Source organism: Lepisosteus oculatus, chromosome 28 (genome assembly GCF_040954835.1).
Source record: "Lepisosteus oculatus isolate fLepOcu1 chromosome 28, fLepOcu1.hap2, whole genome shotgun sequence".
NCBI classification, from domain to species: Eukaryota; Metazoa; Chordata; class Actinopteri; order Semionotiformes; family Lepisosteidae; genus Lepisosteus; species Lepisosteus oculatus.
The window spans coordinates 5,818,395-5,842,158 of NC_090723.1; the positions used below are offsets into that span (position 1 = coordinate 5,818,395).

At 47.7% G+C, this 23,764-nt stretch overlaps 2 protein-coding genes across 5 annotated transcripts in view; one reads left to right on the top strand and one right to left on the bottom strand.

The window, feature by feature from the left end:
- Positions 1-385: 385 nt before the first annotated feature.
- On the top strand, positions 386-4,373 carry LOC107079284 (M-phase-specific PLK1-interacting protein-like). Of its 2 annotated transcripts, XM_069185814.1 has the most exons (4): positions 386-615; positions 1,946-2,037; positions 2,573-2,906; positions 3,730-4,373. In XM_069185814.1, the coding sequence occupies exons 3-4, from the start codon at positions 2,592-2,594 to the stop codon at positions 3,916-3,918; spliced, it is 504 nt and encodes a 167-aa protein (XP_069041915.1). In that variant the 5' UTR covers positions 386-615; positions 1,946-2,037; positions 2,573-2,591; the 3' UTR covers positions 3,919-4,373. The 2 variants fall into 2 exon arrangements, 1 of the variants encoding a protein (XP_069041915.1); XR_011183951.1 differs by lacking the exon at positions 2,573-2,906.
- A 1,699-nt stretch (positions 4,374-6,072) lies between these two features.
- The window catches only part of cdk12 (cyclin dependent kinase 12), a 30,925-nt gene continuing 13,233 nt past the window's right edge, over positions 6,073-23,764 (bottom strand). For all 3 annotated transcript variants that reach the window (XM_069185812.1, XM_069185811.1, XM_069185810.1), the window contains exons 6-15: positions 23,429-23,599; positions 22,955-23,144; positions 21,687-21,743; positions 20,000-20,101; positions 19,244-19,321; positions 18,649-18,765; positions 17,652-17,783; positions 16,228-16,457; positions 12,279-12,773; positions 6,073-8,729 (exon numbers count right to left, since the gene is read on the bottom strand). In XM_069185812.1, coding sequence (XP_069041913.1) covers positions 8,044-8,729; positions 12,279-12,773; positions 16,228-16,457; positions 17,652-17,783; positions 18,649-18,765; positions 19,244-19,321; positions 20,000-20,101; positions 21,687-21,743; positions 22,955-23,144; positions 23,429-23,599 — 2,258 coding nt within the window. In that variant the 3' untranslated portion in view covers positions 6,073-8,043. The remainder of the gene's footprint in view (positions 8,730-12,278; positions 12,774-16,227; positions 16,458-17,651; positions 17,784-18,648; positions 18,766-19,243; positions 19,322-19,999; positions 20,102-21,686; positions 21,744-22,954; positions 23,145-23,428; positions 23,600-23,764) is intronic.

A 23,764-nucleotide genomic window follows, 5' to 3' on the forward strand; every position in this document is an offset into this window, starting at 1 on the left:
GTTTGAAAATGCCTATGGTCAAGAAAAACTCAAAGCACAACATCTCTTAAACCCCGTGCAGTCGGTGTAATAAACGCAATCGAACATTTTTTTCATGGCCAGGATTATTGTTTGGTTTTTTTTAACGTGTGTGTACTTTTTTGGGTTTTTATGGCGATGCAAAAGGCAACAAATTCCGCCCTTTGAATGGACAATCAAGTTATATAATACACATATTAAAACAGACTTGCATTTTGACAGCATTGCATTTTTTTGTGCCTGACGCATAAAACGTATTAAGCAAAAGGGTGTTTAAAGATGTTAAAGTCGCTGTGACTAGTAAGGTTATAATACTGTTTTCAATACATCGGCCAACCGACAGAGGGTTTCAATCCTTACAGGTAAAACAGAAATGAACAGGGTGGCATTTGTACGTCTCTGTGGTGCCCTCTTGTGGTTGTCTTGTGTCACGGCACGCCAATCCACTGTGGTTCACTTCTGAAGAAGGAAGATGCCCCCAAAACTGAGAAATTTATAATAAATTGTTAAGTATCTGGGTTGAAGGCAGGGGGGTATTCTAATTAAAGCCGAACTTTCTACTGCAGTCCAGATTGCGACCAGAATGCGGTGCCTTCCGTAAGTTAATATGATATGATAATATCGAAGAAAGCAGGGATGACATTTTACAATCTGTTCTGGAGATTTGAACAGCAATTAACAGTAGGTGGCTGGCAGAGCCTCCTGCGCCTGCTAATTTAAATTTGATCCCGCGATTCCGTTGTCGGCGTTCGCTTATTTAATATTCGCTTTAATATTCATCGACTTTCCGCGCGTTCGTGAGCGATACGATACAGTAAAAACGGGGAGAAGAAAGGTGTTTTGATTTCCGCCTGCCCAAGGATCAGAAGTCGAGTTTGGAGTTTGGGGTGTTGGGGTACTGCTCACGTGCTCGTTCCTGAAGTCCCTCTGGGTTAAGTCTTCCGATCCGTTCGCGGGTTCCAGGGGTCGATCGCCATTTCAATGGAACTGCGTTACAAAAGTGTTCCCGGCGCTGGGCACCGCTGTGCAGTCTCAAACCCTTTCCTGCAACCCCACTCACTGTAGCGAATCTTGCCACTAGCTAGCTAAATCAGGAAACCGCAGCAGGAAATAAATCATCTACGTGTAATGATCAGTAACGGGTTCATGCGGCATTAAGTGGTGACACGAACCCAGGGACACAGGTGGAAACTAAGGTTTAATGCATTTAAAATTGAGGAAGGGAGCCACGTCTATACACAGAGGGTAGCAGGGGCATGCAACAAGCCGATACCCGGCGTCTTTCAAGAAACGAAAGAAAACTGTGGATCCACAGCTACTACCGAGTTCGCTAGGCTGAGTGTCCTCCTCTCCTTTCCAGCTTTTTATGTTCTGGTGTTGCTCTTCGGTTCGTGTTGCGTTTCAGTGTGCGAATATCTCGCCTTTTGAGCGTCTGAGGCGATAAAACATGCGAGTGAGAAGCTGCGTCTTGGGAGCGAAATGGTCAGGAACAAGCAGATTCTGATCAACACATTAAAACATTGCAGAGGGCAACCCAGGCTAATTTGAAGGGGCCCTGAGATGCAAAATTAGAAGGAGAGAGACTATCTGGAAATGATCTAGGATGTTTGTCCACTTGAATTACAATTTACGTGCTTGAGAAGAAATTGCGGAGATGATTCGATCAGACAATTCGTGTAGATGAGATTAAAATAACTTCACAAAAATGTGAGAGGATTAAAGGTGTGTGTGTGGGTGGGGGGTAGTTCTCCTGATGAGGGGCATTGTTGCATTGTGAAACTCGTCAAAAGCCATCAGAGCTGATACTCTTTCACAGCTTTCCGAATTCCAGTTCGGCGCCACAGGGACGCAGGTGAATTTGTGTTTGAAAGGGGAGAGGCGTCTTCATTAACGGGGCTCCGCGTCACCGAAACTCCTTTCTCTCCAGACTGCCGAGCCGCGGGTCCAGAGCCCTCGGTCCTCTCTGCGTGGTGGGAGTCGCCGGAGCCAGTTCCAGCCGGAGACAAGAGAGCCAGGCAGGTAAGGACGCGATTCCCTCTTTTCTAGTCTCCCTTGCAAAATGCAAGCTCTGCTACCCTCCCGGTCTCCAAGTTCCGAATGGCAAATCCACGGGTTTGAAGGGAGTCCGTGAAGAGCCCGTTTTCTGCCTCGGACAGGTAGCGTTGCGGTCTGAAAGAATCGAACAGGGGCTCTGGAGCGAAAGGCTCATATATTATTATCCTACTAGAATTTACCGAGACCTGCGAGTCGGCTGCTGGTTTTCGTTGGGAATTGTTGTACCTTCTCATGAGTTTGCCTGTCGAAGACTTTTCTCCGGTGTGATGGGGGTATTTTACTGATATAAAGTTTTGGAATGCTGCCTTTTCCACCCACGGCTGTATCGATTTTCTGTTGTTTTTTTTTTACTAAACGGACAAGAGAGTCCCACCTCAGAGCGGCCACTGAGCGGTCTAGAAAGAAGGGTCGTTCATGTTGGGGGGGTATGAAATACTATTTCCAGCTTTGTTTTAGGCTTAATTTGACTGACGGCTCGACAATTTAATTATCCACGCAGATTGTAAGCGAGCCGGACGATGAAAATGCAGTTCCCCTCAGCGGCTGCCACGTTTTCCTACAACGGGGCGCGCCGGGGCTGTTTTTCGCCCCCCTGCCCCGACCCCGGGTCCGAGTGGCGCAGGCAGCGCGCCGGCGGCCGCCCGTGGCCGCTGTCCCCGCCGGTCTGGCAGCCCAGTCCGTCCAGCCGGGCCCCAGACCTGTGGGCTCCCGGGCCCATGTGCTATAGTAGGCCCAACTTCTGCAGGGGATCCCCGTTACCTCCGTTTCAGAGCGGGAGGGCGCACGGAACCAGGCAGGCGCACCAAAACACACATAGCCAAACAGGATCACACGTAAGCAAACTGAATCGCGAGTATACTGTATGTATTTCTGAGACTGATGTGAATGTGTGATGGAGTCGATCTTCAAAAGCCAAGTTACGACCTCATTTCCTCTGCCTAAAGCAGGGAACTCGCACTCAGTTCCTGGAGGGCCTAGTCTCTTCTGGTTTCTGTTACAACCTGCGTTGTCAATTAGTCAATTAACCTAATTATTTTCTAAATTAGACATTTTTAGGATTTTTCTTGAGGTCATTCGCAAATGATTATTCAAGACGTTTAGTAAAACTAGTTAACTATAAATCATCTTGGTGCCTGCTTAGAAATATTACCATGATACAGCTAATTAAGTGATTATCCCAGCTAATTGACTAGTGTCACTGGCAACAAGGGTGGAACAAAAAACAGAAGACACTAGGTCCCCCAGGAAGTGAGTCTGAGACTCCTGGTCTAAGTTTTCTGTTCTCACGGGTTAAGTTCGCACTGTCGGGGTTTTTCGCGAAACCCGTTTAGTTTACTCCGGGCATTGTGATGACATTAGTGGGTGAAACCAGGTGTGGAGTCAGTCTGTCCTGTGTAAGAGTGAGACCCCAAACAGAACCCCTCATCGTAGTCCTGGGTGCCCTACAGGGTTTGAAGCCCAGCTTCTCCCAGGTCCCGGGCCACAGGACCGGATACCCCTGCTCCAATCCACGGCCGCATCTCAGCGCGAAATGACGCCCGACAGCTGCCTGCGCGGTGTCCGCCGTGGGCTCGAGACCACCGCACTCCCGCCCGCGACGCCTTCGGCGGGAGCAGAGCCGGAGCCCTCACCCTCTCTCCTGCCTCCTTTCCTCAGGGCTACCCCGGGCCGCCTGGCACGCCCCTGTCCAGAGGAGAGCCCCGGAAGACACGCCCGGAGCCCGCGATCAGCCGCTTCTACAAGCCCTCAATGTGCGAGGACCCCTGGGCCGGCCTGCAGCCTGTGGCCCGCGCCCCGGGAACGGACCACAGCTCGGGGAGACCCCTCTCCCACTGCCGGCCTTAGCTTTGGGAATCCCCACACACCCAAACAAAAAGCAGAGACCGGAAAACTGCCTTCAAGGCTCACTTTGCCCGAGCAGGGGTACAGAGGACACCTGGATTTCAGTGCTCTGTGCGGTGCCCCCACACTGCCATACACAATAGGGTTCTGCCATGACAACGAGCAAGGCCAAAGGTCATCACCTTGGCAACGATATGGAACCACTATCGGCGTACAGCACAGCACTGCACACACTTAATACACAACCTGGGACTGAAGACGTAGGACCCGGAAGAGGGTCAAGACAGTCAACAGGGGATTTTATTTATTTATAGAATCAAGACACTATGTGTAATTTTAAAAACAATCAATGCTTTATGCAATTGAAAGGTAAGTCTTTACACCATGGGCCATACAGATTTGCTTTGTGCAATGTGATTTGCATCCAAAAGTCAATCATTAAAAGAAAGTTGTGCCTTCCCCATCCTGAGTCGCATTCAGTTTTATGAAGTGGGCTTTATGAAGCACACTTAACGCTATCAGGCCTGAGCTTCTGCTTTATCTCCCATCGGCTTTCGTCTGTGAGCGAAGCGCGGGGGTCTGCAGCACTGTCTGTTACAGCTCTGCCTATTCACATCCAAGACCGCCGCTGCAACCTGCAGGCTCCACTGCTCAGGAAGAGCAGGGGCAGGGGCACGGAGGAGAACGTCCATCACGATTAGCCAGAGGATGAAGGTTACAAACAAGGAGAAAGTTGCGGAGCTTAATGCGAGTAGGGAGCTGCATCAGCGTGTGTAGGCTGCAAAGGAACAAGTAAAGGTTTATTACCTGCTGAAAAGAGAAGAAACAACGTTTCGGTTGCATCACACACCCGAAGAAGGCTCCACGGCCTAAACGTTGTTTCTTTTCAGCACAGCTTATTTGAATACTTCTACTGAGCACTGCAGGGCTCACCATACCACTGTCCATAGCATGGCACTACAAGACCCACTGCCCTCATGTGCCCTCATCACACCCTGGTTTTCAGTGGATCGCGCCAGTCCGGCCTGGCTGCAGTGTCTGTAGATCATCGTTCTCCCTTGGCTCCTAATGAGCTGATTGAGCGGATCGCTCACTGGCCAAACAGGACAAATCTGGCCTTTACGAAGGTCTTCAGCTGCGGACGATTTAAAGAGGTGTAGAATAACCCACCGCACTGCATCGCTAAAAGGGGAACTGCAACCCCAGTTTCTCAGACTACTGAATCTCGACAGAAATTTTTTGGGGGGGGCATCGCAAAATCTTACAAATCCCAAATTATGCACAAAATCGTGAACTCTGTGGAGGTACTGTAAGGCACCACTTATCTCACAAACGTGCATTTTGAGTTCCCGTGAATTGTGACGTGAAGTGTCCCTTCCTACTCGCTCGTCACTGTAATGACTGATGAGATGTACGAATGAGTACAGGTCGTACAGCAGACATTTCACCACTGTCAAGGAGGTCTCTGTGCACTTTGCACATACTTTTTTTTTGTATTTTCTGAAGCCGCGGTATTTGATAAGGTGGACATACAGAACTGAATGGTTACTATAACCCTTTACCGTTATACAGGAACTCGTGCAAGAACCTAAGTGACCAATTGTATTAAAAGAAGTGATCGTTGGCAAACAGGGAAGTAGGAAGATGTGCTCGATTTTGGAATACTGCCACTCTTTTTTAAGCACGGGGAAGCATGATAAATCATTTTTAATTCTTGCAATTTTTTAATCACTTCTGAGAAAAATACACAGAGCATCTCTGCGCTTTGCTCCCATGCACATGAAATAAAAACAACGTAGTATTTTTCTGCAGAACCGTCTCAGATTTGAGGGCAATATTTGTATATTTCTGTTGGATTAAAGAGATGTATTCACAAGCCTGCTAGTTTATGATGTCACGGGGCTGCATCGCGTCACAGGAGGTTCTTTTGCCTCGTTCTGAATCGCAGACAGTGGCGGAGATATGGCTCTGTGCGTACCTGGAAATTGTGTTTTGTGATGTGAACTGGAGATTTTGTCTTCCTCTCATTGTGGTTTGAAATGCACTCATCTATGCCCAGAAGTGGTAACTGGGGAGGCGGTGAAAAGACAGGGACTGACCATGCTGGCCTCAGCGGCACTGCCTGTCGTGTGCAAAAGGACAACTCCTGACACATCATTGAGTCTAGCCTTCAGATTTCCTTTAATAAACTGAAAAAAGAAAACATTTTATATATTACAAAATATCTGTACAGAGGTACAACCCAATTTTCATTTTGTTTTTTAAAGTTTTTCTCCCCCCTGCTCACCAAAGCTCAAAGGATCAGAACGATTTTTATTTATTTTTTTTTACTTTTAATTACAAAATAATGCAACCAAACTGAAGCGGCGCCGGCCTGCGGGGGGCGGCGGGGAGCCAGCGAGCAGGGGCTGAGGGGTCAGCACGACCTGGGGCGGGGGGGGGATGGCAATGCGCCGAGCCGCGCAGCCCGTGCGTCGCACTGCAGGTCGCTCGTGCAGCTCGTGTGCTTCTGCAGTGCCTGGATACCGGCGGGCCGCTCTAAAGCCGTTCGCAGTGCCTGCATCTTCCTGCGCAACTACGCCTCGTCCGTCTGTCTGCGGGTCCGTCACACAGAAAGCCTTACAGTTAACACAGCCCTCCTTCACACTGCCCAGGCCCAGGGAAAAGACAACCTTGTGTCGACAGCAGGGAGAGGGAGGCCATGGGCCCAGGGCACGAGTCACCCGAGATTTCCCACACAGGAAGCCGACCCACAGGCAGCGTGAGAATGTGAACGTGGGGATCATGCTTACAGAAGAAGCGTCGGTCGGTCACGGATGAACTGTACTTAATGGGAGGAGAACTGCTGGGTTTGAAAGGGCAAGGCGCAAACTTCACACTGAGGGGCAGGTCTAGACAGGTACAGGTGGCCCTGGGCACGGAAAGACAGGAAGTACAGGAAGTCAGTGCCACAGGAATGAGGTGCCCAGCAGGCCTGCAGTCCTGTGCAGGAAAAACCAGGGAACTGTATTATTACAATAAACAGCAGCAACATTGTCAGCCCTCAGTTTTTTTAACTAAACAGCACCTTCCTAATCAATTCCCCCCCCTGCGCTGTAGTGGTCAAAAAGAAACGAAAAAAAAACTTCTACTAAAAAATAAGAAAATGTAAAAAAACAAATCTCAATAAACTCTCCTCATTTTGCAAGAAATGTCACTCTAGAGTCATGAGGCCAAAACAGCACTTGGGTTCTGCGGTCAAGTCTGGGTCATAGGTGTCAAAGACAAACACCCCCCCCTTGTCCTGTGGCCCGCAGCAGCCCCCTAAAACCCAGTCCTCATTCGTGCCTTGTTCAATCCATGTGGGTCCATTCAGGCTGAGAAACCAAGACCAACATAAAGATCCCCCCTTCCATCGTAGGCCAGTGCCTCCCAGGAGGAAAACAGAAAAAAAGACGTGTGATACAGCATGAAACTCAAGAAACATTCAGCACCCCAAACTCGACAACGTCTTCAACTTGATTTGCTCTCGTGAAACGAAACCTGCAAACTGAATTTGCCCTTTCCTGCGGCGCCCTCGACACCGCCCCACAGACCACTCCCGTGCCCTTCAAAGCCCAACTCGTGGGGAGAGGCCAGGCGCGCCCCAGCGAGGTGCAGATGGACAAGCAGGCGGCGGGCGCTGGAGACGGACCAGCCACTCGGGGCTGGGGGGGGGGGGCGGCACAGTGCTTCTGTAGCGGACAGGTGTCGCCTGACAGGAGGGCTCTTCATGGACGCAAGCGGGCTCGTATGGGGTCAGGCTGGGTGAGCTGAGGCCACTCACCAAGGAGGTCAGAGACAGAGGCAGCCGCACGCTTGCGTTAACAACCCCCGCACACCCCCCCTTCATTCCAGCTCTGTAAAATGACTTTCAAGAAAACTCACTACCGTATCTCCTACTCCTAGGGAGTCTGAGCGCCCAAGGGCTGTGCTCACAGCAGGAGGGGGTGTTCTGAGACTCCAAGCGGTGCATGTTGTGGCCCTCACTGCTAGAGGTCAGCAAGGCTGGCCCATACTAACCTGGGATCACCGAATCCCTCTGCTCTCTACTCAAGCGAGGCCCCCAGACGCAGGGCCCTGTTCCCATAGTGAGTGGTCTAGGTAGGGTCAGTAAGGGACTCCCTTTCCCTTGCTGCTGCTGCTGCTGCCGCTGCCAGGTGGCTGAGCCTGAGGCGGCCGCACGTTCCCGCGGTAACCCTTGTTGCCGTGGCTCCAGCCTGAAGTGCCCTGGAACCCAGGGGCTCCTGGCTCAGCAGGAGCGCCGCGCGCAAACCGCAAGTCCTGGTCCCCGGGGAACTCTGTGGAGGCAGCGCTGGGTGGGAGGGACAGGGACCCCGCCCGCGGACGGCTGGCAGGGGACTGGGGAGAATCTGCCGACTGAGTCCGGGAAGCAAGCCCCACTGCCGCTGCTGCCTTCTGCTGGCCGGAGGACCACACTGCACCGTGCGGAGGCTCCACCCCCCTCTGAGACGGCTCTGCTTTCCTGTTGTGCTGTACATCCGCCCTCCAGAGTGGCTCCTCCTCTCTTAGGTCCACTTTTGGCCCCGCCTTCTCATGTCCCGAGTCTGGCTGTCTTGGACCAGACTCCACCTCCTGCTGAGAGATGAGCTGCAGGAGAGCAGCCGCTACAGCTGGGTTGATGTCCTGGGGCGCAGGGAACTCTGGGTCACCTTCATTCTGGCTGGGGGCTGCCGGAAGTCCAGGAGGAGGGCCAGGGGGGGAAGGTGGCCTTTTCTCCTGGGGGAGTGATCCTTGGCTCGTAATCGCAGCCTTTCGCCGGCCAGGTGCACCAGCTAAAAAAATCAAAGCAGAACAGGGAATTAGGACTGATGCACATCACGCACCTGCCTCTTTAAAGACAACGGATGTGAGGCAGTCCCCAGTAAGTATAAACTTCACATTTACTCAGCTGGTAATGCACTGACCATCTATGTAAAATTAGGAATAGTAAAAATGGAATATACATCTTTAATTATCTGTTGTTGCTATGCACCATAAACAATATGGACCATATGCTCCGTTTCCTTCTCAGCACAAGGAAAACAAAAATTACACAAAAATAAATCAACTTCCAGCTTCTGCCATCAGATTCTATCTGCTTCCTGTCTACATTTACTGTGATTGGCCTTAGTCTGATAGCTTTGGCTTCTCTTCCCTGAAGAACAGGTTACTCTAGTGACTGAAATAACCTCCGACATTGACATGCATGCTCAGAGACAACAGAGGGTGGTAGGGATTATATTGATGGAAATGGTGGGACCTGCACATAATTGATCTGCAACTGGAAGAACAAGCCTTCTCAGTGATCACGTATTTTAATGTCCTAAGCCCCATCTACCAGACCGAAACCATGCATGTGTAAACCCAGGAGGCGTGGTTTCACAGATCACCCCAGCCCGTCTACACCCGCTCTCCAAACCGGAGAGACCGATCACGGTTTGAAAAAATATACTAATCACAGGGAAACCCCTGCTTCCGCCTCCAAGAGGGGTCTGAGGACCAATGTTCCCGCTAAGCTGTGCGCGTGTGCGCACGCAGGAAATTGAACTGCGCACACAAAATCAAATTAAAAAATATAATAATAAAACAAACACGAGACTGTCTGCGAGAGGCCCAGCTCGGCTGTGTGCATTATTATTGCTACTCGATATTCGATATCTCTGCTCTCGTGGTCTCGAACCTCACTGCTCCTGCTCGCTCGGCACGCCGTCTCTATGACTGGGCTCGTGGAATCGCTGTCCCAGTCTTTTGGATCTCTATGTTACTATGAGAATGACTATATTAACATAAAATAATTTCAGGTTTACAATTTTACATACACTCAATTTAGTGCGCACAAGGTTTTGTCACTGGGGAAAAAATGCGCACAAAGTTTTGTGCACACAGGCCATTAAAATTAGAGGGAACACTGCTGAGGACATGAGGTTTGGTCAGCGTGGGAGGCTGCTGTCAGAGCAGCTGGGAGCCACCGAGCTCCCCCACTGCCGAATCCCCACGATCCGAATGCAACACTGGCAAAGAATCCGCCAGCGCACAAAATACAAGCCGCCCAAATCTAACGACAGAGACATCGGAGAGTCAGAACACCAGAGAAGGCCATGCACCCCACCCAGCCCACAGAAAAGACATTTCTAGAGACCCTTTAGACCTGTCTTGAAAGAGCGGCTCTCTCACAGCTGGCTGAGGCTTCTCTTAGGAGCAGCATTAGACTGGTCAACACCCTGACATACACCAGCACTCTGAACTATCCTTCACGTTCAACCACTTGCTCCAGAGACTGATGAAGTGTCCCTGCCCATCACCATGCAGGAGAAAATACAGCTTCCAAACTACCTAATGGCAGCTCTTAGGACTAGAAGATGATGGATGTCCTGCCTGAGGCCTGGAGTCTCACTTTAAAAAAAAAGATTTGGCTCTCTTGTGATCGACACAGCCCTGCTGCAGTTATCTCTGGGTTAGAGGGGGCACCCTGTGGAGGTCAGGTTCGGTGCTGGGCAGTGTTACAGATGCACGATCCTGAGAGCTCCCGCGCTGGATAGGCCTTCTGGGATCAACACTGCCTGCTAGGGGTGGTGTCAGCCCGGAAGAATCACAAGGAAACGCTCCAGAGCCAAGATCTTGTTGCTTGCACCACTCTTTGAAGAGGGACTCACTGCAAGACATCACACAATCCCTGCTTCTGGATGCAAAGCAACAGCAGAAAAATCAGGATACTATCACTTGTGCCCAGCACCACCAGAAATACATTAACCTATTCTACTTTAGAATCATCACTGAATTGTGCAAATTGCAACATGTTTGATTTACTGCACTTTAATTCCTCATATAATGACTTATGATTAATGCAACTGTCATATTGCCTTAGGGTTGGTTGGGGGTTTGGACAGGGAAGGAGGTAAGCTTTTGAGGAAAAGCTTTAGAATACATTTAAGGTTACTACATACCACATAAACACATCTTCATTTTGCTAAAACCTAAAATGGTCTCAGGACCATAATACGTGGAGCTATGGATTACAGAACCACGCTGTCAACACATGAAAAAAGAATAATGAAACTGGAAAAAATGACACCAGTTAATAACGCTTGACAGCAGTTTAAATTTCAGACTTCTCTTGTTGTATACAGGGTCACCGGCAGCGAAGCACTTGGTCCAGATTAAACTCTGCCGGCCTAAAACTTTCACACACAAAAATACAAGCAATGCAGCAGCGACTACTGATAACGATCAAGTGGCACAGTGCGTCAGGAGATCTGCTCGTTAGCTCAACTCGGCTTTCATCTCCGTTTAAAATAGAAAAGTATTTAACATGAAATAAAATTCGAAGCATAAAAAGGCAGGAGACAAAATCAAGATTGCTGAACAGCAAAATACAATGAATACAGGAAAACTGAGGGCAGATCTCTATGAAAAATTCCATGTCCTTTAAGCATCTGCTCAAACATGTGACACTTCTCTCCACGTTTGTCAGCCAGCGTCTATCAGCTTGCGGATTTCCGTTAATCCCACCGAAATTGGACAGAAACGGAAGCTCTCAAAAAAAAAAAAACCCCAAATCTCACAGAGGCAAAAACTGAAGGGAAGCTCTTACCTTTTTTTTTTTCTTAATCGTTTAAGATATTTCAGGAGGATGTGATACAGCAGTGTGTAGAGATGAATAATAAAAAAAAGACATGCATGGGAAATCTAAGGTTTCAAACATTTATTTTGAATTATAATTTATATTTTCTTCACAAAAAGCTGACATTACAAAACTGAGCTTTCAGCAATGGCAGATGGTGAGGAGTTACCAACAGTGTCCTGCTCACATAGAATACGGAACTGGGGCTGTTAAGTGTTACACTAGCATTCTTTTCCGATAAAGTTTATCTATATTTACATTACTGAAGGAAGGAAGGAAAAGTATAATACAGAGCCTCACAGTGTCTGAAACGGCGGATTGATCCCACTGGCTCACGTATGTGAGAAAGCCGCACGCGTAAAGCATTTTAGACAAACGTCGGTCACTTCATTTCACAGCCGCTGTGTGCAGAATGTGAGCTTTTTGGGATGAAAACGTCAGAGCTGGTAAAGTGGAGCTTGCAACATTCTGATAAACTAGCCCGAAGCTGAAAAAATTAAAAAACACACCACTTTAAAAAAAGTTTGGGCCAGCAAAGGATCTAGCCAAAAAAATTATATATATAAAAATACATTTCATTATATTTAATGTATGATATTTCATTGAAACCAGTATCGGTTTGCAGTGTTTAGCTGAGGTTTAGTTCCTCTTTCCCACTACAGTATACAGAACACTTGAAACCCAGTGAACTACGCCCCCTAGAGACTAAACTGAGACTTGCCCTTGCAGTCGTTGGCGTTGTGTCTAACCGGCTCCTCTGATTGGACACCGTTGCTCTCGTCCCCTTGCTCCGCCCCTTCCTGGGGTTTGATGAGCTGCCCCAGCAGCAGAGCCAGCAGATTGGGCAGGTCCTCTTGACTGACAGGCAGATCAGCCAACGGGGCCGGCTCTGGGGGCTCTCCGTGCTTCGCCACTGGCTCGGCGCTGGCGGCAGGCTCCTCCACCTGCTCCGGCGCCGCCTCCTCCTCCTCCTCTTCCTCCTCCTCGTCCCGCTGCTTCTGCAGCTGTTTGTGGTGCTCGCGCTGCTGATTGGAGGCCTCAGTCAGCGCCGACAGGGATTGGGTGAGGGTCTCCAGCTGCTGCTGTGTTTCAGGATTGGAAGGAACGTTGAGCAGCTGTGCCATCTGGGGAAGGCTGAAGTCTGTCTGTCTCTGCAGCAGGTTGAGCAGCACGGCCATCTCGTTTTGGTTGAGCTGCTCCGTGGCCTCACCCAGACCTACACATGACAGCACACGAGGGGTCAATACCCACACCAGGCATGCCTGCAGTGCACCTCAGAACCTGTGCACGAACGGAGAACTATCGTCTAGTAAATGGTCTTACCTTCATAACCCCTTACTGGAGATTACACAGGTTTAATTTTTTTTGCAGCTGCTAGTGACTAGTCTCGAATTTGATCTAAGAGAAAAAAATCAATTCTAGATTTCAAATCACTGGTACACAATAAAAATTGGTGGAGTTATTCCATTTTTTATGCATGTCATTATATTTAATGTATGATATTTCATTCTAAACCAGTATCGGTTTGCAGTGTGTTTAGCTGAGCTTTAGTTCCTCTTTCCCACTACAGCATACAGAACAGTAATCCCTTGTCATACAAGCTTAATACTTTCTCCAAAAACAGCTTGTGTAACAAAAGTTAAATTCCCATTACTTCCGGTGTTATAATCTATGATTGGTTCCAGAGCTCAGAAATGTTCCCTCAAACACTCAGACTTCACAGTACAGCACCTAAGTATGAAAACACTAACACTGCTGGTTAATTATTTGAGTAAAGTGATTAAATTCCTTAGTCGATGCATAAACAACTGATAGAACAATAACTCTCCTGCTCCTTTATGCTACTGTACAGTAGCTACATGGCTACAATGATCAAACACAAACATCCCGTGCTATTCCTGTAAACACATGGACTTAAAACACACAAGCCTTCATTATGAAAATAGATCCAGTACAATAAAAAATAAAAGAAGATGAGTAATTTTAAAACTTTGGCAATGCTTTACATGAGCCCAGCACAGGAGAGCAAAAATCAGCTTATTAAATAAAAAACAGGTGGGAATGACTCATATAAGGAGACCATACTGTATATTCCATCTATACCCTTAAATCACTTTATCAAGATACCTTTCACTGGCTTGTTTAAATACAAGGACTCCCCAGGTTACACAGCATTCATCTTGCACAAATTCTCTTTTATACAATACCACCATAATTTAAACGGTCTGTATAATCTGTATAAGCAAGAGCATTCGTTGTATTACAAAATGCCTTAAACTGAGCTAAGCAGTGTTTGAAATAAGACAGGAATCCACTAACAAAGTATAAAACAGTACAGGCTCAGGACTGAAATCTGGCCCCAGGAACCGAACCAGGCTCTCAGAGAAGTTGAGGACAGTTCGTATTATTCATGTCTGAAGAAGCTACACAATTAGCTGTCTGTATATGTTCTTAGGTTTGCAAAACCCAAAAAACAAGATCCTTATTTCCTTAGAATTAGACTGCTACACAGGTAGAAAAACATTCCAAATCACAGAAGAAAATGTGTACTTATGTTGCAGCTTTCGCAAGTGATCTACTTAACATGGCCAAATTAAACTAAAGCAATAAAATTACTGCTTCACATTCTTCTCCACGGCTTGAAAAAAACCAATGCAAACTTGTTTTAGTACAAAAAAAGCAGAAGTCACTTTTCTAAGATATAAACAAATAAGGTTCAAATTCTTCTTTAAGGACAGGGTATTGCTAAACCTACACTGGCTAGCTTCACAGTACTCATTTTACCATCTGCAGGTATGTTTTGACTATTGTTCTGCAATACCTTTCATGAGTACAGCAGTAAGCTCAGAACAAAGAACCTAGCAAAAAGGCTGTAATTCTTGAAAGATGTAAGGAAGTCTGGTGGGGTTTAGTCATCAGATTCTCTTTGCACTTCTATGCAGACTTAAAAAAAAGACAAATTCCCTTTTCTCACACTCAAACCACTCAATCGATGACTTCACAATAAAGCACTGGTTTCTGGGCAAGTGCAAGTAGTGGTTATATGCACAAATGAAGAGGTACTGTGTAACTATAGGGGTTCAGGGTGACTTCGGAGTATGAACATACAGGCCCTGGTCATCTTTGAGGATTTCAGTAGGAGTGGTTGTGTAATGACCTTTACGTTAAAAATTAAATGTAACACTTATTTGTACTAGCAAAGAGAAAGAAAGAACTGAGACTTCAAAGATCTTAATTTTTCTTCAGCTGATATCGGGTGGCGAGTGTTGGTCAGCAGAATGGACTCGGGTCCAAGCTCACACAGCAGAAAAAGCATCCTCATGATGCCCGAAGAGGTTAATCCCACTGGGAACAGTGGCCGCACAGCACGCTGGCAGACCGGAGATAACCGATTGTCTTGCATGCGCAAACGATGAAAACCTCACTAGGACAAAGCATACACAGGCAGCAGAAAATCTGTACTGCAAAATACCATATAGTTACACAATGATCCCTCTACTTAGGAAGCACAAGACATTAGAAATGAGGGAACAATTCTGTAAAGGAAGTGGCTGTGCAGTATACCCCCGCCTCCCACAAGCCTCTGTGTAAAGACCATCCTGGTGAGACGCCTGTCAGAAGCAGGTCCCCCAAGATTCTTCGAGTTAAGACTAGCTTTGATCATTTCATCTTAAGGCGACAACCATGGTGGGGATGATCTGTACTGCCCTTGCTGTTCATTTAACGTGATATTACAGGGTAATGATAAAGTCAGTTAGCACACACATAGCTCCGTCCTCCCTCATAACACGGAAGTTTTAATCGGGTTAAGATGTTAACAACAACATTCAACACACAGCCATAAAGGAAAATTACACAAGTAGTAATAAACCCCAAAGCAAACTAACAGCAAAATTAAGAGCATAGCTGCAGCTGTATCCTAAAAGGCTCAGAAGAAACATAGGAAGAGGAGTATCTAGGCAGATAATTTGATCCAAATAAAGCTGGTCACTGTACCAGAACAATCTAAGTGAGGTCCATGCTTAAGGGTACAACAGCAGAGCCCCAGACAGGAGTTGAACATTCAACCTTTGACTTACAGAGTCCCTAACCACCGCTGCACAGTGCTGTCTCATAAACCCTACAGGACTTGGTTAAAGCTGACATGCTGTAGGGGGGCAGCCCAGAGGATAACCTAACCAGGACACCCGGGTTCACCCCACTGCGCTAAAGAGCAGTACCACAGCACCTTTCATGAGCATGTCGTCAGGACATCCACTTGATGTGATCACCGAAAACCAGCACCTCCCACAGGACAGTGTCCCCAGTCACCATACTGGACCAAAGACTACCAATTCGCCCCCGAGGGCTGAGGGGCATTCGGATGTCTGTATTAGATATGCTCTACTTACCTCACAATTAAGCCGTTCCAACCCTTGAAACTGAGGGCCTAACGGTTACCCAGAAATTCTGCTGGACTGGAGTCCTGCAGCACCAGGGATGGAGACCCCTGGTTAGCAACAACCCACACACACAAGGCACTAACGCTTCCTGGGGGGCAACACCCTCTGTACCCCCAAACGACACCCCTCACCTCCTCACTGGAGTTTTTCAGAATCGGGCAAAGACACAGAGAGAAAGAGGGCGGATGCAGAAACCCAGGAAGGCAGGCGGCTCTCGTGGGCTCTGACCTGCCAGCTCGGCGGCGGCGGTGATGCCAGCCGGGGCCGGGCGGCTGGGGGCGGGAGGCGGGGGGGCGCCGGCCGGGCTGGCCGGGGGCCGGTTGTTCTCGCCGGCGGCGGCGGCGCCGGGGTCCTTGCGGGGCACCTTGGCCGCGGGCATGTCGTCGGGCAGCCCGCTCTGCCGCTGGCGCCGCCTCTTCTTGCTCCACAGCTCGTGGCAGTCCTGCCAGCGAGGAAGACTACGGGAAAGCAGAGACTGGTGTTGGAGGAAGGTGCCGCGCAGCAGGATTGGAGAACTGCCTGCACTTCCTCTGAAGCACAACCGGAGAGACAGCAGCACTGTTTGTGTGTTTCTATCCTGCAGCAAATGAACACCAGCTCGCTGTTCAGTGAAGTGCTGCTGAGCCACCATTAAACACAGCAGTGACAGACCTCTTTTGTGAAGGGGGATTCTCTGAAAATTATGTTCATTTGGACATTTGTCCAGTCCAGTTCATCTGTCATATGCAAAAGTGTAGTGAAATGCTTATTTTTGCTTATGTATGTTCCAATACAAAGACAATGAGGAAACCAACACAGAACAGCAGCAGCAACAACAAAGTTAAATAACATACAACTTCAATAAAACTCAGAACAAGCAGTGTGCAAAGAAAAAAGCATCAGTGTGAGTCAGTGGCAGCGGTTCTTTGCTTTGCATAAAGTGGAGCTCTGCTAGTCTCCCTAGATGACAGACTTGTAGCTGGGAGTGGACATAGCCCGTACTGCGTTCAACATGAGTTCCTAGAGATATGCTACTCTGGCAAGGTGGAGTAATACAATATATTCAGTCAGTCCACGTTATAACAGGAACCTTCTATCATATAGCTGGTGTGTGGGGAGCGTTCTGGCGCACTATGGCTGCTGTTGCATCATCCAGGTGGGGCTGCACACTGGTGGTGGTGGAGGGGATCCCCATTACCTGTAAAGCGCTTTGAGTGGAGTGTCCAGAAAAAGCGCTATATAAGTGTAAGCAATTATTATTATTCTATTTCTCTCATTTGTAAAATCTGACAAATGCAGATTTGTGGTTGGATACATCTCTAAAAAAGTCTGTGTGAACATTTTCCCAGCAGTACATTTACATATGCAAGCACTTCCCACAACTTTTAATTTGAATAATGTGAGCTCTGAATAAACCATTAAAGCACATCTAGAAGTTTTGACTTCCTCAGCCATTTGTCATCGTGTGCAGTTTGCAATGTCTACTTGATTCGTTAATGTGCGGTGAGAGACCAGGCTTAAATGCAACAGTAAGAATGTGAAATCAGGGATTCCATGAAAACTGTACCCTGGTTTTCACTGTTATTGAACTGGGGATGGTGGAAAGTCCATAAGGTAGCTTATAGACACGCCGCAATGTTTGGGGTGCCCAGGGGGGCGCAGCGGGTACTCACTCGGGCGGGGCCATCTTGCTGGGGTCCACGTCATGCAGGAACTCGCTCTGCAGGGCCTGCTCCGCCGTGCAGCGCCGCGCGGGGTCAAGGGTCAGCATGCGCTCCAGCAGGTCCAGAGCCGCACTGGGGAGACTGGAAAGGGAATTAAAGGGGAGGGTGAGGCTCACGTCTACCCAGACGCGCCAAGAAACACGCAGCCCTGGCACATTCAATTACAGTCTGCGCAGAGTCATGGCCTGTTCTAGGGAGAAAGAGCTTAGTCATGGACTGCTCTAGGGAGAAAGAGCTGAGTCATGGCCTGCTCTAGGGAGAAATAGCAGGAATGCATGTATCTAGCGTTGTCTATCCCCAACAATGCTGTGTACCTATAGCAGAGGAACCCCTTTGTCCACCTCTGAAATGCAACCATCCTGCACCACTGCATTTCAGATCAGGTGGAGAAGGGAGAAACGACGCCACCAGCTGAATTAAGGGTGAACTTCTGAACTGTCTCCTGGTCACTATACTAGAGCACTGGATTTGTAAGCTCTCTTCCAGATAGAAAATCAGTGAAACCTTCTTGTGAAATACAGAGATGGCAGAAGTATACACACATACATGTGCACAGGTGTGACTATGAACTGCTCATTTCATCTGTGAAAAACAGACAAGGCCAACGTGTCATACATATGTCTGCACATATTCTGAACCCCTGCCGAAGCGGTTCTGTGCCGGAGAGGTGTGACCAAGGAGCTGCATCAGCATTCGGAGTGCATGTGATCAAGCAAAAGCTCAAACGCTGTGAAGAGCAGAGCGAAAGGTCAAAGAGCTTGGGTTTTCTTCACACCTGAAAAGCTCTGCGTTTGGACACTCACCCGCTGGGCCCATTCACACACTTCCTACTTTTCCTCACACTTTCCAGCGTGGAAGTAGCCCGTGCGTGTTCCCTATGGCTCTGTGCCGTTAGTTCCCGGCTGACACACACACGGACATACAGACAAAAGGCCTGCCCACGTACAAGGCGAACTCCTCGCGCACGCGCCGGCGGTACTGCTTCTTGGGCTTCATGGTGTTGAAGTAGGGGAGCTTGATGACGTCGGGCCACACGGCTGGGCAGGGGCTGCCACACAGCCGGCTGAGGAGAGAGAAGACAAGGCCGGACACAGCACCATGTCACAGGGGAGCCAGACCAAGACAAACAGTGACCCCTACTGACCACACAGGGGAAAAGCCTGTGGACACCACACTAGGCCCAGCCAGTGCTACAGACGTGCTATACCCACAGAATCTTCATTAAGTTAACAAATGTACAGTACTATTCCTATTTAAAATGATGTGTCCCATTATACATATATATTCTCTATTGTCAACTGAAGTATTGTCTTATATACAGTCCTTGTAACTTGTATGTTTTTCAACGCTTCAACACAGTTGAAAAGTGGGTCTTCTTAAAAGATTAACTGCAAACACACAAAAAAACTCAAAGTGCATTTATTTAGAAAGCAGTAATTCAGGTCTGTGTGCGCCCTATCTGTAGCACTTGGCCATAAATCAGACTTAATACTGTATTGTACAGTGCAGTTACAGCCAATAGCCAGCAGAGGGCACCATACCTAATGAGCTCCAGTTGGGCCAGCTCCTGATTGGCCTGGAATATGGGCTTCTTAGTAAACAGCTCACCCAGGATACAACTACACACAGAGAAAAAGATAAAAAACACAGAAATGCATTAATGTTCTATTTTTAACTGCAGCCCTTTGGATAAAACTGCACTAAAAATAAGGGACCCTTCACCCCACGCTGTCAGAAATAAATGAGGTTATAACTACTCAGTAGATCACAAGTAAACCAAATCTTCAAGCAACGGACTGTCACATGCAGCTGACTGCCCTTTTGAACAGATGAGCAACGCAGTCTTACTGCAGTGATAAAATGTTAAGAGTGACACCATGTGGGCATTCTGAGCCAGTGCAGTCTGTTTACTGTTACTGTGGGGAGCAGCAACAGCCCTGAAAAAGCTCAGGAACAGGCTGGGGGGAGCCGTTCAAGCTCGAAAAAACAACATCTGGAAAGACTCCACAACCTGTATGGTACTATAAACATTTAATACCCTATGCAAAGAGCAGGGGTGCAGTTTTTCCTCTGTAGTGCTGAATAATCAAAGGATGACCTTAGTGCAGATTAAAAGAAAGCAGATCAGAGTCGAGTTCAGCTGTGCACACCTCTGACATCACATGCAGCGTTTATACATACGGAGAGATGCACGCAAACCCTGTTTTGTGGCACAACCCTCTGCCAGCAGCGAGGCTCCTGTCTGTGCCACCGGCTTAAAGCACAGGGGAGGCGCTGTGGTTGCCAGGGCGACTCACCCGCAGCTCCAGACGTCGATGGCTGGAGTGTAGCGTTCCTCGCCCAGCAGCAGCTCGGGGGGGCGGTACCACAGCGTGATCACCTTGTTGGTATACGGCCGACTGCAGGTGGGGAGGGGAGGGATGCAGTACCAAGATTGTTAGCGAGAGGCCCACAGGAAGACTGGCACTACCTTGCATTACACAGATAGACAAGGCCATTTTGAATTACAGATGTTACAACCAATCCTGTCTCAGTCTAGCCAGCTGCATGTAACTCAACTGCAGTTGACCAGACCCCTCCACGTCCATCGCTTTCAAGGCCAGAGGGAGCCTGCAGCCCCCCTGTTCCAGTGGACTGGCTTGGAACATTCCTGCACTACACACCCACCCTGTGCATTATTATTCATCACGCCCTAGTGATGATGACACTAAAAACGTGAGATTCATTTGCTTGTCCTTGGCTTTGTAAAATAAAAAAGGAATTTACAGTAACGAACACGTATAACTATGAGAATAAAAAATAAGGCCAGAAAAAAAAAAAGTACCTGCTTTGCTCTTTTCTATTTTCTATTGTTGGATTAGCCCACCCTCAAGCTTTGCACTACAGATATTCTATCTGCCACCTGTATATCTTTGCTTCAGTATGATATTTATTTTAACCACCTACCATATTGGTTCCAACTATAAATTCCACTTAACAGTCATCCATATGTTTAAAACTTCCCTTTGTGTTACCTTTAAATGCTATTTGGGAACCAAGCAGATGACCATGTTCGTGTCAGTGGCATAGTTTGGGGATAAGATCACTACATTACACACGGCAGTAGTTTCACAAGCCCCAGTTAGCACCAATCTTACGACTAGCTTATGTTAGTTTCTGCAAGAACATTCAGGACTGTGGCTGATCGGTGCCTGCAATATCAGTACAAGGTGTCTCATGCAGCAACTCTGGGATCACCAAGCTAACAGCAACAACATAAGGAAGATGGACAGAACAGGCTCGTCTTGCTGCCTGTACTCTTAATCAGGCAGGGAAAAGCACACCAAGAATAGTTTTACAAATACAGTGCTTCAGAAGAAATAACAGGTGAACTTGAAAGCAGAGTGTAAATAAAAACTACAGATGTCATAAAGATGCCAAGATCTCCTGCCAGTATGATTACAATCCAATTTCCCTTCGTGTTCACAGCTGACATCACACCTCACTAGATATTGTTTAGCTTAGCTGTTCATTTTGAAATGCATTAAACACTGAGCATTTAACAATTAGGCACTTTATCTTCCAATGTGCTTTATTCCCGAGATGTCCAGCCCTGATCCTGAAGAACCACAGTGTCTTGTGTTTTTTTTTAATTGCAGTTCAGCTCTGAATGACTTAATTGGATCAACGGGTTGCTTAAATAGGAGTGAAAATGCTCCCCAGACCTCAGCTTACTGCTCACATTAAAGGGTATCAGCAGACCCTGCAGGACTGTGGCTCTCCAGAAGCAGGGTTACAGACCCATAATTGACATGTTTGTTTCCTGTCAAAATGATACATAGACTTGACCTTGATGTTGTCAGTTGACATCTTGCCTACTTTCAGATACAAATACGGCAGCAAAGCTACGAAACTCGGAGTAAAGGTGCATGCAGTTCTAGAAATCAGATGCCAGTGAGTGGTTATATACCGCCTCCTCGGCCCTGCGGTGTAGCCTCGTCTTACCTCTCCTCCGAGTTGTAGAGCCGTGCCAGGCCAAAGTCTGCCAGCTTGATCTGCCCACTGGCAAGAGGAGACAGAAAGGGAGAGAGAGAGTTTCATGAAGAACTGGGCGGCAGGCAACAGCCAAGACATGTGGCAGAGCGCCTTCGCCCCCGTCCTTGACCGGTCGTATTCTGCCCTCTGAAAGTCCCGGGACAGCAAAGTCCAGCCATATCGTTGCTTTACACTCAAAACAATTTCTATTTGTCATCACGAGATTAACTTAAAGACGAAGGATGAAAATTTTGTTTCTTGGGTACTTCCACTACTAGAAATTCAATCATATTAGAATCAAAACAAACTGGGGTGAACCTCATGATTTTACATGACTATAAATACTGGGACACACTCACTTTATATTTTGGAGAGTTCATGTCTGTTTGCAAACCTATCTATTTCTGCAGTCAGTTTGAGTTCTTCCCTAATTGTGGGATACTCCAACTTCTATTTTGCCTCTAGCATGTAAAATGCATTTAAATCTACATCTGGAGCTTGATGTTGTGAGATTTTCCACTTTTTTATGCTCCAAGGTTGCACTGGTTGTTCATTTTTTGTTATTGCTTGAATCACTGCCCTATTACTATGAGAGCATTTCTTCTACATAAAGAGACACAATGTTTTATGTCAATTTCAGAATTCATTATCATTATGCATCACAGTTCACTATTCTACTGACAGTTACATCCTCAATAAAGAAGGCGAACCAGCTCAGCAGGGGCCATACACATCCAGGACAGCAGGGTTTCGGAACAAAGTTAATGGACAGATGTGATCTCAACCAAAATGATGTGAAAGTGGTTAAAATGTGCATAAAGAAAGGGACTGCAGATGCTTCAAAGCACACCCCTGCTACAACGAAGCATGACCTGGCCTTAGCGAGTACGACATGCAGATTTACACTCTGAAAGTGACATAACAGCAAATGTGTTCCAATCCACATTAAATCACCGACTGAACACTGTTTCATCATTCACCTGAATCCCACCGTTCAAAATAAAACATAAAACAATATTTTTGAAAGGCAGTGTATATTCAAGCATTGTAACTCTGTTCTAGACATTAGACAAATACGAGCACTCAACATAGTTACACACAATCACAAAGGGCCTGTTACATTGTAACACTTGTATTTCTCTACACACGATGCTGTTTTTCATGACTGCCGACACTGACAAAAGAAGGACACATTTCCCCAGCAAAACACAACATGTGGCAACACCCGGCCACCATACCTGTTGTTTAGCAGGATATTGGAGCACTTGATGTCCCTGTGCAGGAAGTTCTTCTTGTGGCAGTAGTCCAGGCCCTCCATCAACTGCCTCATGAAGCTCTTGATGTGATCCTGAGAGAACTGCACCAGCCCCGACTCCAGCAGCCCCATCAGGTCATGGTCCATGTACTCAAACACCAGGTAGAATGCACCTGGACACAGGTAAGAGCCATGCAGAGGGTACGAACATGAACATCAAACAAGTTCAGATTGTCCAGATCTCCCTTGAACAGCAGATTAATTTTTAATTCGGCATTATCAAGGCGCATTACTTTACACAGCTTTCTTTATTCTGTCACATGTGGTCTTTATATTGATCCCTTTGGGACTGCGCTGTTCTGGAAGACTGAGGGCAGGTATAGCTGCCAATGACCTGAAGGTTTCAGGACACCAGTCTATGTCACCGTCCACTGAAAACCACGCCTCCCACTCCCACCTTTGTCCTTCTTGAAATCCACGGCGTCCTGCTTGTCGGTGACGATCTCCTTCATGTTGACCACGCTGCGGTGGTTCAGCTGCCGCAGGATCTTGATCTCCCGGATGGCCGTGATGGGGAAGCCCTCCTTCTCGTTGTCCAGGCGCACCTTCTTCAGGGCCACCAGCTCGCCTGCGCGGGAGGGGGAACGGACAGGAGCTCACTTCCTGCACTCACCTCGGGCAAAACGTTACTACAGCGCCCTCCGCGATCAGCTGCATGTTGCTGGGTCGCGCTCAAGAGAACACAAGCGCGTAGCCCATTTTCACGAGCGCACTAGTGCTCAAAACTGTATGT

Coding starts and splice junctions, on each gene's coding strand:
- LOC107079284 (XM_069185814.1), top strand. CDS start 2,592: ATGAAAATGCAGTTCCCCTCAGCGGCTGCCACGTTTTCCTACAACGGG. Junction 2,907..3,729: donor ATAGCCAAACAGGATCACAC/GTAAGCAAACTG, acceptor TCCTTTCCTCAG/GGCTACCCCGGGCCGCCTGG.